The 18703-nt window shown below is 42.0% G+C and overlaps 1 protein-coding gene across 20 annotated transcripts in view; it reads right to left on the bottom strand.

The window, feature by feature from the left end:
* Positions 1-12858: 12858 nt before the first annotated feature.
* Positions 12859-18703, bottom strand: part of LOC132405932 (N-acetyllactosaminide beta-1,3-N-acetylglucosaminyltransferase 3-like) — a 115848-nt gene continuing 110003 nt past the window's right edge. For 15 of the 20 annotated variants that reach the window (XM_059990921.1, XM_059990930.1, XM_059990917.1 and 12 more), the window contains 2 exons: positions 15681-15818; positions 12859-14611 (listed from right to left, as the gene is read on the bottom strand). In XM_059990921.1, coding sequence (XP_059846904.1) covers positions 13477-14604 — 1128 coding nt within the window. In that variant the 5' untranslated portion in view covers positions 14605-14611; positions 15681-15818 and the 3' untranslated portion in view covers positions 12859-13476. The remainder of the gene's footprint in view (positions 14612-15680; positions 15819-18703) is intronic. The other 5 variants (XM_059990933.1, XM_059990932.1, XM_059990922.1 and 2 more) reach the window with 1 other exon arrangement.

Genomic DNA, 18703 nt, shown 5'->3' with positions numbered 1-18703 from the left:
CAGAGTAATGGAGAATGAGAGGTTACCTGATGGAGGTGTACAAGATAATGAGAGGCATTGATCATGTGGATAGTCAGAGATTTTTTCCTAGGGCTGAAATGGCTAGCATGAGACGGCACAGTTTTAAGGTGCTTGGAAATAGGTACAGAGGTGATGTCAGGAATAAGTTTTTTATGCAGAGAGTGGTGAGTGCATGGAATGGGCTGCTGGCAGCAGTGGTGGAGGCAGAAATGATAGGGTCTTTTAAGAGACTCCTGAATGGATACATGGAGCTTAGGAAAATAGAGAGCTATGGATAAGACTAGGTAGTTCTAAGGTAAGGGCATGTTTGGCTTTGTGGGCTTTAGGGCCTGTATTGTACTTAAGGTTTTCAATGTTTCTAACATTTAAAAATAAATTTGAATAAGGACTTGAATAGCAGTGTTTAGAGGGATATAGGCCAAATGAATGCAAGTAGGACTAGCTTATTTGGCACTCTGATTCACATGGATGAATTGGACCAAAAGGTTTATTTCCATCCTATACAACTCTTTTATTCCATGCTTCTATGTCCAGTGCAGTCACATCCTTCCTACAGTGCAGTGACCAAAACTGCACACAGTAAGGGCCTTATGAAGGAACTCAGAAAGATTTCTACAAATAGTTTAGGAATCAACAGGCTGTTGAGCCTTACTTCTGTCATGTGGAAATTATTCAAAAAAATTCTAAGGATCAAGGATCAAGGATCTTTCACTTGAAAGTAAGAGAATGCTTTGGAATTATTGGGGTTTTGTGAAGTGGAAATCCAGTTACACAAACTCAACTGAATTTTTCAAAGTAAATTTATTATCGAAGTACATATATATGACATATATAACCCTGAGATTCATTTTCTTGCAGGCATACTCACCAACTCCATAATAATTTCAATGAAAGACTGCACGAACTTGGGCATTCAACCAGTGTGCAAGACAATAAACTATGTAAATATAAAAATAAAGAAAAATAATACTAAATAAATAAATAATAAATATCAAGAACATGAGAGGAAAAGTCTCTGAAAGTGAGTCCATAGGTTGTGGGAACATCACAATGATGGGGCAAGTAAAGTTGAGTGAAGTTATCTCAAGAGTCTGATGTTTGAGGGGTAATAACTGATCCTGAGCCCAGTGGTATGAGTCCTGAGGCTTCTGTGGCTTCTTCCTGAGCATGAAAAAGAGAGACTATGTCTCTCCTCTCCTTCACCATTCCCCATTCCTGTTTTCCTCTCTCACCCTATCTCCTTACCTGCCCATCACCTCCTTCTGGTTCTCCTCCTCCTTCCCTTTCTTCCATGGCCTTCTGTCATCTCATATCAGACTTACCCCTTTTTCAGCTCTATCTCTTTCACCAATTGACTTCCCAGGTCTTTGCTTCACCTCTCCCCCTCCTAATTCCACCTATCACTTACTATCTTGCATTTCTTCCTCCCCTCACCCCATATTCTTACTCAGACTTTTCACAGTAAAAAGTCTTTTACTCTTTTCCACAGAAAAGAGAGGAATGAGATTCAGTCCTTTGCAAGGGGGGACATAGGATCAGGAGAAGTAGAGTCTGTGTGGATAGAACTGAGGAACAGTAAGGGCAAAAGGACCCAAATGGGTGTTGTCTACAGGCCACCAAACAATAGCATGGATATTGGGTGCAAGTTGAATAGGGAGTTAACATTGGCATGTGGAAAAGGTAATGTCACAGTAGTTATGGGGGATTTCAACATGCAGGTGAACTGGGAGAATCAGGTTGGTGCTGGACCACAGGATAGGGAGTTTGTAGAGTGCCTACGGAATGCATTCTTGGAACAGCTTGTATGAGAGCCGACCAGGGACAAGACTATTCTGGATTTAGTGTTATGTAATGAACAGGATTTGATAAGCGATCTCGCAGTAAAGGAGCCATTAGGAGGTAGTGATCACAATATGATAAGCTTTTATCTGCAATTTGAGAAGGATAAGGGCAGCTCGGAGGTGTCAGTGTTGCAGATGAACAGGGGAAACTATGGAGCCATGAGGGAGGAGCTGGCCAAAGTTGACTGGACGGATAACCTAGCAGAAAAGACAGTGGAACAGCAATGGCAGGTATTCTTGGGAATAATGCACAAGGTGCAAAATCAGTTCATCCCCCAGAGAAGGAAGGATTCAAAGGGGGGAAAGGGGCCACAGTGGTTGACAAAGGAAGTCAGAGATTGCACAGCATTAAAAAAAAGGAAATATGATAGAGCTAAGGTGAGTGGGAGGACAGATGATTGGGAAGTTTTTAAGGAACAACAGAACTTATCCAAAAAGACAATATGGGGAGAAAAAATGAGTATGAACGCAAGCTAGCCAGGAATATAAAGGAAGATAGCAAAAGCTTTTTTAGGTATGTGAAGAGAAAGACGATAGTTAAGAACAATGTTGGGCCCTTGAAGAATGAATTGGGTGAAATTATTATGGGAAACAGAGAAATGGCAGAAGAATTTAATAAGTACTTTAGATCTGTTTTCACTAAGGAAGACACAAGCAATCTCCCAAATGTATGGATGGGCCAAGGACATAGGGTAACAGAGGAAATTAAACAGATTGACATTCGGAAGGAAACAGTGATGAGAAGACTGATGGGACTGAAGGCTGACAAATCCCCAGGTCCAGATGGTCTGCACCCTAAGGTACTAAAGGAGGTGGCCCTGGAAATTGTGGATGCATTGGTAATCATTTTCCAATGTTCCTTAGATTCAGGATCAGTTCCTGAGGATTGGAGAATGGCTAATGCTATCCCACTTTTTAAAAAAGGAGGGAGGGAGAAAACAGAGAACTATCGACCTGTCAGCCTGACATCGGTGGTGGGAAAGATGCTAGTCCATTTTTAAGGATGAAATAGTGGCATATTTAGCTAGCAGTGATAGGATTGGGCCTAGCCAGCATGGATTTACCAAGGGTAAATCATGCTTGACTAATCTGTTGGAGTTTTTCAAGGATGTAACCAGGAAGTTAGACAAGGGAGATCCAGTGGATGTAGGGTACCTCGATTTTCAGAAGGCATATGATAAGGTCCCACATAGAAGACTGGTGGGTAAAATCAAAGCTCAGGGCATCGGGGAGAAGGCATTGACATGGATAGAAAACTGGTTGGCAGATAGAAAGCAAAGGGTAGCGGTGAATGGGTGTTTCTCGGAATGGCAGGTGGTGACTAGTGGGGTGCCACAGGGCTCGGTATTGGGACCACAGCTGTATACCATTTATGTTAACAATTTGGATGAAGGCATAAAAAATAACATCAGCAAATTTGCTGATGATACTAAGCTGGGTGGCAGTGTGACATGTGATGAGGGTGTTAGGAGAATTCAGGGTGACTTGGATAGGCTGGGTGAGTGGGCAGATACTTGGCAGATGGCGTTTAATGTGAATAAGTGTGAGGTTATCCACTTTGGGAGTAAGAACAGGAAGGCAGATTATTATCTGAATGGTGTAGAGTTGGGTAAGGGAGAAATTACAAAGAGATCTCGGAGTCCTTGTTCATCAGTCACTGAAAGTGAATGAGCAAGTGCAGCAGGCAGTGAAGAAGGCTAATGGAATGTTGGCCTTTATTACAAAGGGAATTGAGTATAAGAGCAAGGAAATCCTCTTGCATTTGTACAGAGCCCTGGTGAGACCACACCTGGAGTATTGTGTACAGTTTTGGTCTCCAGGGTTAAAGAAGGACATCCTGGCTGTAGAGGAAGTGTAGTGTAGATTCACGAGGTTAATTCCTGGGATGTCTGGACTGTCTTACGCAGAGGGGTTAGAGCAGGGGTGGGCAAACTTTTTGACTTGTGGGCCACAAAGGGTTCTAAAATTTGACAGGGGGGCCGGACCAGGAGCAGATGGACGGAGTGTTTTGGTAATACACCTCATAAGAGAAAATAAAATATCATAGGATATGTAGAAAACATGTGCTTTAATTTCAATTGAAAATGAACAAATGTATTACAACAAAATATCTGTCTTTGAAGTCCCATGGTATTTAGCTATTTATTGAAATGACTTTTAAAACACTGAAAATTAAATGAATAAAATACAGCTTTTTTAATAGTAACAGTTATTTTAAAGCAATGAAAATTCTCTTATCCTTCAAGATATTATCATCATCACTCTCCTCCTGACTGTCTTTATTTCAAAAACGGTAGGAGATGCAGGTCTACTTGTCCTGCTCCTTCTTATTCAATTGTCCCCTGTGCCAAAACTCAACAACGACCAGCACAAAGACAGAACACTGACAGCGCGCCAGTATGCGGAGCGCATTAATTGATCTGGAGCGCATTTTTTTATTTTGAGAACGTACGTGCGCCTGCGCACTACTCATGTCCATCACTTAACAGAAATGACATGTAACATGTAAGGCTTATTGAAAAAAAAATTTCAAATGCATTTTTTACATAACACAATGAAGAAACTTATTTTTAATTTCAGTTGGAACAGTGTTGTTGGTCTCCCTTTTTAGCCAGCGCATCAAAGTCTGGATTTAGTTTTGTTGTGGCGATTCTCAGGATGGATCTGAGGTGTTAGTCAGTTAACTTGGATCTGTGGCTGGCTTTGTTGATGTTCATGACGCTGAATGCCTGTTCACACAAATAGGTCGAGCCGAACAAAGAGTAAAGCGCAAATGTGGAGTAATACACTGCACCTCAACAAAGGTTAATGTATATAGAGTGCGTCATCTATTGGGAAAACGGCAGAATTGCGGGGAAAAAACGTTAACAAGGTTTATTAATATAATTTCATCAAGTTCTGCGGGCCGGATTAAAATGCTTAACCGGCCACATATGGCCCAAGGGCCGTAGTTTGCCCATGCCTGGGTTAGAGAGACTGGGCTTGTACACACTGGAATTAAGGAGATTGAGAGGGGATCTGATGGAAACATATATTATTAAGGGATTGGACAAGATAGAGGCAGGAAATATGTTCCAGATGCTGGGAGAGTCCAGTACCAGAGGGCATGGTTTGAGAATAAGGGGTCAGTTATTTAAAACAGAGTTGAGGAAGAGCTTCTTCTCCCAGAGAGTTGTGGAGGTGTGGAATGCACTGCCTCGGAAGACGGTGGAGGCCAATTCTCTGGATGCTTTCAAGAAGGAGCTGGATAGATATCTGATGGATAGGGGAATCAAGGGATATGGGGACAAGGCAGGGACTGGGTATTAATAGTGAATGATCAGCCATGATCTCAGAATGGCGGTGCAGACTCGAGGGGCCGAATGGTCTACTTCTGCACCTATTGTCTATTGTCTATTGTCTACAAAAGTTTGTGTAGGAAAACATTTTGCATCCAGTGGCCACAATGCCAAAAATAGGTCTGTTCAGCAGGTTGAGATTCTAAATTGGTGAATGGCCTATTTAAATGGTATTAAAAATGATCTGAGAAGCATGGATTGGGACAGGCTGTTTTCTGGCAAAAGGTGAAAGTAGTAAGTGAGAGGCCTTCAAAAGTCAAAATTTTGAGAGTATGAAGTTTGTATGTGCCTGTCAGAATAAAAGGTAAAGATAACAAGTACAGAAAAACTTAGTTTTCAAGAGATATTGAGGCCCTGGTTAAAAGTAAAAAGAAAGTGCATGGCAGGTAGGAACAAATGGTGCTTATGGAATACAAGAAATGAAAGAGATACACTTAAGAAAGAAATCAGAATGGCTAAAAGGCATGAAGTTGCCCCAGTAAATAAGGTGAAGGAGAATTCCTAGGGATTCTACTGGTGGTGTATGTTAAGAACAAAATTATTGCAAGGGACAAAAATTGGTCCCCCATGTCAGGATGCTGGAGCAGGGATCAAATCACAGACCCAGTACAGTACACACAGTGATACTAATTGAGTAACAAATCCTAAGGTGCAAACAAAGTCAGTATCAAAGTTCAGGCAGAGATCAAAACATCCAGAGAAATCCAAAAACCAGAATCAGGAAACAGGCAGAGTCAATATTCAGACAGACAGAATACAGCTTATAAATACTGGAACAGCTCCGGAAAATTCACTGACGCAACCTAGCAACCAGTAGGTGAAAACACAGGACTGAAATACACTGAACAATAAACAGAGAGGCAGATGATAGTTGGAGCACAATGAGACACAGGTGGCAGCCATACAGGTAATAATGAGAAGCAGATAAGAGACAGAGTACTCAGCAATGCAGGGGCTGGAGTAGAGGTGTGGGGGCAGGAGCACATGGCAATACAAAACCACAAACTGACAGCTAGAGGGAAACACAAAAAGGACAGAGTTCAACTGGAAGATCAGAATAGTAATTCATGTGTGGAGCCAAAACAGATAGGGGTGATCTGAAATGCATTCTTTGCCTCTGTATTTACAAATGTACTTGGGTGATGGATACAGAGTCTACAGAAATCAAGCAAAGTGGTATCAACTTCCTGAATACTGTACAGATTACAGAGGAGGTGTTTGCTACCCTGAGACAAATCAGAGTGGGTAAGTCCCCAGGGCCTAACAAGACATTCCCTCAGACCTTACAAGAGGCAAGTGCAGAAATTTCCAGGGCTCTAGCAGAGATATCTAAAGCATTGTTAGTGACAGTAGAGGTACCAGATGTTTGGAGGATAGCCAATGTTGTTCTACTGTTTAAAAAAGGCCCTGAACCAGGGTTTCTCAACCGGAGTTTTGCAAAACCCTAGGATTCCACGAGAGGTCGCTGGGGAATCTGTGAGAGATTGTAATGCTCACAGTGGTGGGCAGTGACCAAGCAACCCCATAAGCAATCTTGTTAGATGTCTCTCAACCCAGTATGGCAGTGCAGAGTAGGACCCTGTTTATTTGGTTGAGTTCATTCTCAGCTTTTGACACGAGATAGGGGAAGCTATTGATAATTGGTGATCACTGTATTGCATGGAGGGGAGGACAGTAGGATGATGAGGAGCATAAAGTGTGTTTTCCAAGCATTGAATGGATTCACCCAACTTGGGCTATGACATCAGCCTCTCCCTCCCAAATCACCTCCCCAACTTCCCCTTGCGTGCTGCCGACTGACTTATGGAAGCAAACAAATTCTACCAGTGTAATAGAAAATTGCAGGGAATTTTTCATTCTAAAGAAGGAATTTTTAAGGGTTGCGACTCAGCTGCTGGCCTACCTTTTTGTTGTTGTTTGTAAATGTTGAAACAGGTGGATTATGTAGGTTAGAAGTGAATTTTATTGTTAAGTTTTCATTTTTTTTGCAGTTTTCTCGTTCAGGTATCTATTATGCTGTTCTTATATATTTTAACAGAATTGTGTCTTCAGCTATATTTTTATTCATATTGCTTCAGTTTATGGTTTTCAGTAACTTTACTATTCAACATTGTCAATGAATGTTCATGTTGTGAATAACATTAATTAAACTCAATTTGCAACTTTTATTTAAATTACTGAGCCTACCTTAAGAAAAATAAAATCCCATTTTGGCTTAAGCCCATTATTTAACAGAAATTTATTATGTCTGCCTTATAAGTTTTTAAAATTTATGAAAGGGAAAGAAAGATTAATTTTAAGAAAGGTAAGCTAAGCTTAATTACATTTTTTTCAAGAAAGTCTGGCTAAAAATTATTCAGAATCAGAATCAGGTTTATTATTGGCATGTGACTTGAAATTTGTTAACAGCAGCAGTTCAATGCAATACATAATATTGAAAATAAATAAATAAAAGTAATAATGATAAATAAATAAGTAAATCAATTACAGTATACCTATATTGAATAGATTAAAAATCATGCAAAATACAGAAATACTGTATATTAAAAAAAAGTGAGGTAGTGTCCAAGGGTTCAGTGTCCATTTAGGAATCGGATGGCAGCAGAGAAGAAGCTGTTCCTGAATCGCTGAGTGTGTGCCTTCAAGCTTCTATACCACCTAGCTGATGGCAAGGATGAGAAAAGGGCATGCCCTGGCTGTTGGAGGTCCTTAATAATGGATGCTGCCTTTCTGAGACACTGCTCCCTGAAGATACCTGGGTACTTTGTCGGCTAGTACCCAAGATGGAGCTGAATAGATTTACAATCCTCTGCAGCTTCTTCTGGTCCTGTGCAGTAGCCCTCCACCCCCCATCCCCAATACCAGACAGTGATGCAGCTATCAGGATGCTCTCCATGGTAACTATAGAAGTCTTTGAGTATATTGTTACGTATTCAGGCAACAATAAATATATGAGATCGGCAAGGGTTTCTTATAACAAACAACACGTTTATTAAACACAGAAAACAAACCCCCCAAAAGTAAACAAACACTACCGTAACCGGAAACAGCTGCTGAGCAGCTGTTCAAACAGTTCGTAAAGTGATATTCCCAAAACAGTTCTTTGAAGTGATATTCCAAAACAGTTCTTAAAGTGATATTCCAAAACAGTTCTTAAAGTGATATTGCCAAAAGTTCGATATGCTCACAGTCCATTTAAAAGGAGAGACTTTACAGGACGATTTAAGTTCTCTTTCACGTCGCTTGCTTCGATTCCCGACGTCGAAATTCCCACGAAGAATTTACGAAACAGAACGGCTTAAAGGCACTGACCTTTCCTTCTCCACTACCTTCAATCCTTTCTAGGTAAACCTAGGGATTAACACGAAGATAGTCAACGAAATCCTTCCAAATAAGGATCAAACAAAGGTCGCCCCCGTTTCACCGTAGAAAGCGATTCTCCTCGATCTTTACTTCCAACCTTGAATCTTCACTCTCCTCTAATTCCCTCGAACTAACAGAATCATAAAGAACCTGTTGGCATTAACCTTTTAAACTTTAGGCATTAAATAAAAACTTCACCCTTCAACTAAACTGCATCATCACTTCAAACACGCAGTGGTATGAAGTCAACTTGGCAAATCCAGCCACGAACTGCCCCTCCTCACAGGGTGGGGTCTACCTTTTATAACCTGTAAAAAAAACCCGTCACATGATCTCTACTGGCGGGAAAATGATGTCATTCCACCATCAGAAGACCATCACCTCAAGTCCAGTACAGCTTCAACCCCAGTCACATGACAAGGGCTCCACTGTCATGTGTCACGAGTACGTAACAATATTTCTTGACATGCCAAATCTCTTCAAACTCCTATTGAAGTATAGCCACTGCCTTGCCTTCTTTATATCTACCTCAATACGTTGGGACCAGGTTAGATCCTCCAAGATCTTGACACCCAAGAACTTGAAGCTTCTCACTCTCTCCACTTCTGATCCCTCTATGAGGATTAGTATATGTTTCTTTGTCTTACCCTCCCTGAAGTCCACAATCAGCTCTTCCGTCTTACTGATGTTGAGTGCCAGGCTGTTGTTGTGACACCACTCCATGAGTTGGCATATCTCATTCCTGTACGCCCTCTCATCACCACCTGAGATTCTATCAATAATGGTTGTATCATCAGCAAATTTATAAATGGTATTTGAGTTATGCCTAGCCACACAGTCATGTGTATATAGAGAGTAGAGCAGTGTGCTAAGTACACACCCCTGAGGTGTGCCAGTGTTAATTATCAGCGAGGAGGATATGTTATCACCAATCCACACAGATTGTGGTCTTCCAATTAGGAAGTCGAGGACCCAATTGCAGAGGGAAGTACAGAGGCCCAGGTTCTGCAACTTCTCAATCAAGATTGTGGGAATGATGGCATTAAATGCTGAGCTATAGTCAATGAACAGAATCCTGACGTAGGTGTTTGTGTTGTCCAGGTGGTCTAAAGCCATGTGGAGAGCCATTGAGATTGCATCTGCCATTGACCTATTGTGGCGATAGGCAAATTGCAATGGGTCCAGGTCCTTGCTGAGGCAGGACTTCAGCCTAGTCATGACCAATCTCTCAAAGCATTTCATCACAGTCGATGTGAGAGCATTGACAATTATTTTTGGATTATTATATCTGCAATTTACTGATCACCTTAATGTACTGTGAGCTGTAGATATAATTTTACGCAGGGGTTTCCTGAGACCCGAAAATTATTTCAAGGGTTCCTCCAGGGAAAACAGGTTGAGAAAAGCTGCTCTAAACAGAAACCAGGAAATTATAGGCTGGTGAGTCTAACATCAGTTGTGGGGAAGTTATAGGAAGGTATTATAAGGGACCAAATAGATAAATACTTAGATAGACAGACTGATTAAGGATAGTCAGCATGGCTTCATGCCTGGCAGGTCATGTCTAACCAATCTTATAGTTTTTTGAGGAAGTTACCAGGAAAGTTGGTGAAGAAAAGGCAGTGGATGTTGTCCACATGGACCTTAGTAAGGCATTTGACAAGTTCCCTCATGGGATGCTTGTCAAGGAGTTTCAGTCATTCGGCATTCAGGATAAGGTAGGAAATTGGATTACACATTGGCTTTGTGGGAGAAGCCAGTGAGTGATAGTAGCTGGTTGTTTCTCTGACTGTGACTAGTGATATGCTGTAGGGATCGGTGCTGGGTCCATTATTGTTTGTCATCTATATCAATGATTTGGATGATAATAGGTTAACTAGATCAGCAAATTTGTAGATGACACCAAGATTGGGGGTGTAGTAGACAGCAAGGAAGGCTACCATGGCTTGCAGGGGGTTCTGCATCAGCTAGAAAACTAGGCTGAAAAATGGCAGATGGAATTTAATGTACACAAGTGCAAGGTTTTGTACTTCGGTAAGACCAACAGGTTAGGCCTTACACAGTGAATGGTAGGGCACCAAGGAGTGTGATAGATTAAAGGAATCTGGGAATATAGATCCATACTCTGTTGAAAGTGGTGTCACAGTTAGATAGGGTCATAAAGAAAGCTTTTGGCACATTGGCCTTCATAAATCAATGTACTGAGTACAGAAGATGGGATGCTATGTTGAAGTTGAATAAGACATTGGTAATGCCTAATTTGAAGTATTGTGTGCATTTTGGACACCTGCCTATAGTAAAGATGTAAACAATGTTGAAGAAGAGCAGAGAAAGAAGACCTGAGTAATAAGGAAAGATTGAATAGGTTAGGACTGTGTTCTTTGGGATATAGAAGACTGAGAGATTTGTTATCAGTATAGGTAGGAGAAACGCAAGCAGGCTTTTTCCGCTGTGATTGAGTGGGAATCCAACCAGAGGTCATGGGTTAAAGGTGAAAGGTGAGAACTTTAAGGCAAGCATGAGCGGAAAATTCTTCACTCAGAGGGTCATGAGGACGTGAAACAATAAATTGTTTAAAAATCAGCACAACAGTTGACCATCACAGTCCAGAACTAACAAACTTTATCTCCTTATTACTCCAGTTCTTATCCTTTCTCATGTTGGTAGAACAACGAAGCAACCAAGGAAAGAAGCTGTATTTAAATGACTGTATTTATAACCTTAGGATATCTCACTGAAATTCACAGCAAACACTGTTATAAATGAAGTGTTGTTGACAGTTGGTGCAACATAATTGGAGAATATGAGGAAAGAAAACAAAGGGGTAAGGAATTTGTCAACAGTTTAATTGGCCCATTTACTATTGAGCCTGTGTCAGTGAAGGATAAATTACTGGAGGGGATTCTAAGGGACAGGGTATAACAACATTTGCAGAGACAGGGTCTGATCCAGGATAGTCAATATGGCTTTGTGAATCTCTTGTAGGTTTTTGAGATTGTCCAAGAAGGTAGATGGGGGTGTTGTGGATAGTGTGGAGGGGTGTCAGAGGTTACAACAGGACATTGATAGAATGCAGAACTGGGCTGAGAAGTGGCAGATGGAGTTTAACCCAGGTAAGTGTGAGGTGGTTCATTTTGGTAGGTCAAGTATGATGGCAGAATATAGCATTAACGGCAAAACTCTTGGCAGTGTGGAGGATCAGAGGGATCTTGGGGTCTGAGTCCACAGAACACACAAAGCTGCTGCACAGGTTGACTCTGTGGTTAAGAAGGCATACAGTGCATTGGCCTTCATCAATCGCGGGATTGAGTTCAAGAGCCGAAAAGTAATGGTGCAGCTATATAGGACCCTGGTCAGACACCACTTGGAGTACTGTGCTCAGTTCTGGTCACCTCACTACAGGAAGGATGTGGAAACCATAGAAAGGGTGCAGATGAGATTTACAAGGACGTTGCCTGGATTGGGGAGCATGCATTATGAGAATAGGTTGAGTGAACTCGGCCTTTTCTCCTTGTAGCGATGGAGGATGAGAGGTGACCTGATAGAGGTGTACAGGATAATGAGAGGCATTGATCATGTGGATAGTCAGAGGCTTTTCCCCAGTGCTGAAATTGCTAGCATGAGGGGTCATAGCTTTAAGGTGCTTGGAAGTAGGTACAGAGGCGATGTCAGGGGTAAGTTTTTTTTTTACGCAGAGAGAAGTGAGTGCATGGAATAGGCTGCCAGCGGTGGTGGTGGAGGCAGAAACGATAGGGTCTTTTAAGAGGTTGCTGGATGGTTAGAAAAAGAGGACTATGGGTAAAGCCTAGGAAGTTCTAAGGTAAGGACATGCTCGGCACAGCTTTGTGGGCCAAGGGGCCTATATTGTGCTGTAGGTTTTCTATGTTTCTACTCAGATGATGGCCATTGGGTTTGCCCCTGCCTTACTTTAATTTGCTGTTACTAATTAATCCCAAATGCCGATTGGTCACTGGTCAAAGCTCTATTGCACTGCCGTGAGCTGCTCCTCGAATGATGAACCTTATTGAAGTCCCCTCCTCTCCAAATTTCTGATGTCCAGGTTGGCCACTAGTCAAAGCTACTGGACTTACCTCTCAGTGATGACCATGTCAATGACACCAACATGACACTGGCAACCAAGTACATTGTCTTAGACAAGACACCTGCCAAATCTAATGCCACTCCCCTTCCCACTACATATTGACTGCTGTCTTTGTATGCATATTGATCTGTTGTCTCCACATGTTCATTGATCTCTTTCCCTCTCTGCAATGTGAATACACCAGTTAAAGCCATCTCTTGCATGTGTGCTTTTATTTGATACGTAGTTACACAGACACAATGCAGGCTGACATTTGAGTACAAAAGTGATGATCTTAAGTTTTTCATTTCCTCCAACCCTGAGACAATTTTAGATCTGGATTCTTAGTTGTTCTCACAGTTCCAGTCCAAGAAACACATTTATCTCCTTCATATTTTGCAAAGGACATGTAAGAAATGGCAAGAAAAAATGCCCAGTTATAACAGTTACTAAAAATTGTATTGGTAGTTTATTATACAAATCTCCCAAGTGAACATGCTGTACCTACCTGCATGCAATGCAACAAGGACTGCTCACTTGGAGTAACTTTACAATTGACTTAAATTGTGGTGCTTCTGTCAATATTGTAATGTCATTATGGGTGCAGTCAGTATTAAGTTGAGTGATGACACCTGACAGCTTTTCAAACATTGTAGAATGCAGAGAGGCACCAACCCTATGAATTAATGTATCCTCTTCAATATAATTTAGGAATTAACCTTCTTATATTGCATAAACAACTGAAAGATTACATGTGCACAAACTGCATTACATTCCAGCAGTTGCTACATTCTCTCATGACTCATGTGGTCCTTTTCGTGGATGCAGACTTCTAGGAAGCATAAGCACATTTCAGATTAGCATCATGCACTGCATCCCACATCAATAGCAGTTCGAAAGGCCGAAAACGGTGCACTAGCAGCAACTCACGGTAATAGCAAGGATTGAAAGAGTCATCTTGGGTTGAAGGAACCCTGACTCCAGTTGTCCTGAATCCGCTATGGGAGTGTGGGGCTAGTCCAGCCTTGGCCAGACACATCCCAAAAAATACATCATCAATGGGGTATAGTTCAAGGTCTTGGGCTACGTGGTAAATGATATGAGCTGTATACAAAGACATAAGTATGCCCCCTCCACCAACGTATGGTGGGTAGGAGTTGATGGTGGTCACTAGCTCTGGCACATAATACTTGCTCCACTTCTGGCGAATGGGCCCAACCCCATAAATGAGATGGCCCACAAACAGGTGTTGGTGAACCTTCACACCTAGCAAGTAATCAACCAAGTTATCAGTGTTGGCAAAGACATCATCATCTCCATTGAAGATGAATTTAGCATTGGGACAAAATTCACTGACCCACTGCAGCAACTTGTATTGTTTGAGGGTGAGGTTGAAAAAGGTATCTAAGAAATCCCATTGTAGGACATCTCTGTGTTCTCTGTTTTCCATTGCTAACAGCTGATTCAATTTCTTCTTTTCTTTTTGGTCAGGAGAGACACCAGAGATAAACACTCTCTTAATTAGGACTCCATTGAAATTGCGTTCTTTGCCCCAGGTCTTCCTTACCATTTCCCGCCGATCCTGGTTGAAAGGGTTAGATTTGATCACCAGGAGCAGGAAGACATTCTGAGATCCTTCTCGACCACCACATTTGTCTGGGACATTTTGAATCATGTCAAATTCTCGACAGTGTTTATACATCAAGAAGTTTTTTATGTGCTCTTTCTGTTGATCAAATGAAGACAGGTGCAACAATGTCTTATTTGCATGGCACTTTGGCTTGAGTACTGATTTAGTTGCATCAGCAGTAACACCCTCGGGCAAATCTTTGTGTTGAACATTTTCTGCAACATCATCAGTCTCTCGATGTTGGTCATTATCCCACAACATGAAGAACAATCCCAGAGTAATCAAAACACCCACCACTACTTTCTCATAGAATCGCTGATGTCTTCTCATCTTTCACCTGAAGTAGAGAAAAAATATGGATTAATTCAAAAACTTCACATTTACATGATGCTTGAGAAGAATGAGAAGTTTAAACTGTAATGAGGTTCACTAATGCTTTGTAATATTAACCCCAAAATGGTGGTGAGGTAAGGAATAGGCAGGGCTCTACACACTGTTGAAAGTTTAATTGACCTGAAGCATTCCATCCCAGCAGAAAAACAAATCTACCTATAGGATACCATCTCTGTCATTAAACAGAAAAATCGCATAGTTTCTTTCTGGGCATTAAAGATATATGATTCCAAAGGCTTTATTCCACCTCTCTTCACAGCTCTCATCACTCCTCTCGTGGCTTAAACTGAGCTGAGCCAGACATAGAGCAATACAGCACAATGCAGGCATTTTGGCCCATGATGTTGCACCAACCTTTTAATCTGCTCCTAGATCAATTTATCCCTACTCTCTCAAATAGCTCTCCATTTTTCTTCCATCCATGCGTCTATCTAAAAGTCTCTTAAATCTCACTAATGCATCTATCCTTATTCACTACCCAGGCTTATTAATGCATCTACCCTTATCACTACCCAGGCTGTGCATTCCATACACCCACCACATTCTTTAAAAAAAAATACTACTTCTGACAATCCCCTATACTTTTCTCCAATCACCTTAACATTATGCCCCATCATATTAGCCATTTCTGCCCTGGGAAAATGTTACTGGCTGTCCACTCTATCTATGCCTCTTATCAGCTTATGCACCTCTATCAAATCACCTCTCCTCCCCCTTTGCTCAAAAGAGAAAGGCCCCAGCTCGCTCAACATTCAGTTTGAGTTCATAGGTTACTGATACTATGGAAGATGATCTATTATAGACCATTGATTAGTAACTGAATACTTGGCAGTGCAGGGAAAGTAATGTTAGTACAGCTGTTGAAAACGTCTGATTTTCATGGCATTTCAACCTGGTCTACGTATGCCTACAATAGGTGAAACAAAGAGAAGTATACTCAAGGACCTTGGCTTCCTGCCTCTATTTTAACCAGAGAATTATATTCAAAGTTAAATTAGCAGTGGCCCACCCACCTTGCCATCCATTGTTCAAGCCATTTTACGGAAGGCTGCAACTAAGGCATAACCACTCCCAATGGCAAGGCTAATTCCACCCAGATATTCAGCAGTAAGCAATTGTGACAAGACAGCGAAACCATCGAAGGCCCATATCTATTAAAGGAAAACAACACCAGCATCACCTACGGCAAGGATTTACGCTTCATGAAGAGCAGTGAACCTTGGACTCCAGAAGCCCAGAGAAAGCACAAGTAACTGAAAGCAGAACGAAGCAGATTGTTACCATGATCCATAATGTGTATGAGTAAAACTTTGGATGCCATGAGCGCTGAAAAGACACCAGTGACTGATAGCAGAACAATGTGTAAAAGTAAAACTATTTGCACTGGGATGCAACTTGTGTCATTTTAGAATTATGGAATCCTAGTGTAATACAGTCTAAACAGGCCCTTCAGCTCAGCTGGTCCATACCAATCACAACATCCTCCTTGCTAGTCCCAGTTGTCTTGTTTGGCCGATAACTCTCCAAGCCTCTCCCTTCTATGTACCTGTCCAAATGCCTGTTAAATGTTGCACTTGTACCCGCTTCAACCACTTCCTCTGGTAGCTTCTTCCAGGTACTCACTATCCTCTGTGTACGGAAGTTAACCTTAAGGTCTCTTTTCAATTTTTCCCCTCTTCTCTTCTATCTGCTGACCTCTCATTTTGGACTCTCCAACTCTCCAATAATGACAATCCACCTTATCAATACCCCTTATGATTTTAAACTTCTGAGGTCACCTCTCATTCTCTAAGGAATAAAGGTCCAGCATGGCCAACCTCTTTGTAACCCAAGCCCTCTAGTCCAGAAAGCATCCTCGTAAATCTCTTCTGCACCCTCTCCAGCTTGGCAGTGTCTTTCCTATAACAGTGTAACCAAAACTGGTCTCAACAACAACTTATGTAACTGCAAATAATGTCCTGCCCCTAAACTCTACACCATAACTGATGAAGGCTAGCATGCTAAACACTTTTATTCACCATCCTGCCTTTCAGTGAACTATGCACTTGTCAGTGCCTTGCCATTCGTTGTACAAGTCCTACTCTATTTGAATATCTATCAACTCACATTTATCAAAGTTGAAAACTATTTGCCATTCCTCAGCCCATCTCCCTAAATGATCAAGATCTTTTTGTAACTCATTGTAACCTGCTTCAATATCAGCAAACTTGCTAATTGTACCACTTACAATCACATCTAAAACATTTACATGAATAATGACTAACAGAGATTCCAACACTGATCCTGCAGTACCCACTGGCCAGTCATTTGCTTCAAAAGTATAAAGTACTTGGGTAAAACATTCTTAAATGAATATTGGTCAAAGGAAATATTGGAACAAATCCTCACTGAGTACAAGATGGTGCTTCCGAATGCATACGACAGCTCACTGGTAGTTAAAAAGGCAGGATCTTTTACTATAAACATCACAAAAAACACCTTTTCTAAGGAAAACTCTGTTAAATTATTGCCTCAAACAATGAGGGGGGCAAGTGATGGTGAGGCGAGTTCAGGAGATGAGCCAAGATATGCAGATGGAGTGAGCTACTTGGAGAGAAGAAGTCAGGGCAGGGGAGACTTGATGCCCATACAACTGGCTTGGGTGCATGGTTGGATCACTCTGAGTGCCAAGAGGAAAAGTTGGGGCAGAGGAGACTTGATGCCCATACAACTTGCCCGGGTGCAAGGTTGGATCACACTGGGCGCGGAGCTGATTTTCACAGATCAGGCTGTGCAGCAAAATCTAGGCCTGGAGCAAGTCACTAGGTGGCATGGTTGAAGCCCCAATCTCTTGCAGCAGCAGGTCCTAGGTCAAGGTACGATCCACTGTTCAGACAATTTAAACACTGGCCTAGATCAGAGGTGAGAGAAGATTTTGCTCACCCTCTGCAATCTTCATTCCTCTCTCCAGGAGGCCAGAGCCTTTCACTGTACTGTTGTTTGATCAACTTAAACGCCAGTCCAAAAAGACTTAAAAGGCAAGGTGTCAGGATCCGAGGTGAGAGACAATTTAGCTCGCTACGGGATCTCCACAACGTTCTCCATGGCACTGAGGCTATGAAGACTGTCCTGGCTGCTGTGCTTGGTGCCCGTTAATATATTGAACCAATAAGCAAGGCTTTGGGCCTACTCCAGGCTGTTCCGGTGTTCAGATCTGAGGACTCAATCTGGTTCAGAAGGCTGCTATTCGCTTCAATTGTCTGCATGATTTGTTTATCCCCCCTTTCTCTTGTGCATTGGATATTGGTCTTTATTTTTCCTCCTTTAATTGGATTAGAAACATAGAAAACCTACAGCACAATACAGGACCTTCAGCCCACATGCTGTGCTGAACATGTACTTACTTTAGAAATTACCTAGGGCTACCCATAGCCCTCTATTTTTTTGAACTCCATGTACCTGTCCTGTACCTGGACTAGTAATCTGAAGGTCACTGGTTCGAGCCTCAGTTAAAGCAGCGTGTTTGTGTCCCTGAACAAGACACTTAACAACACATTGCTCTGCGATGACACCGGTGCCAAGCTGCTTGGGTCCTAGTGACCTTCCCTTGGACAACATCGGTGGTGTGGAGGGGGGGGAAGGCTTGCAGCTTGGGCAACTGCCGGTCTCCCATACAACCCTGCCCAGGCCTGCGCCCTGGAAACCTGCCAAGGTGCAAATCCATGGTCTCACAAGACTAAAGGGTGCCTATCTATGTACCTGTCCAGGAGTCCCTATCATATCCGACTCCACCATTGATGCCGGCAACTCATTGCATGCACTCACCACTGAGTAAAAAACTTACCCCTGACATCTACTCTGTACCTACTTCCAAGCACTTTAAAACTATGCCCCCTCGTGTTATCCATTTTATCCCTGGGAAAAACTCACTGACTATCCACATGATCAATGTCTCTCATCATCTCATACACCTCTATCAGGTCATCTCTCATTCCCTATCACTCCAAGAAGAAAAGGCCGAGCTCACTCAACCTATTCTCATAAGGTATGCTCCCCA

This window comes from Hypanus sabinus, chromosome 16 (assembly GCF_030144855.1).
Source record: "Hypanus sabinus isolate sHypSab1 chromosome 16, sHypSab1.hap1, whole genome shotgun sequence".
NCBI classification, from domain to species: Eukaryota; Metazoa; Chordata; class Chondrichthyes; order Myliobatiformes; family Dasyatidae; genus Hypanus; species Hypanus sabinus.
Note: the sequence above shows the minus strand (reverse complement) of the source record. Positions and strands in the feature narration are given on the sequence as shown.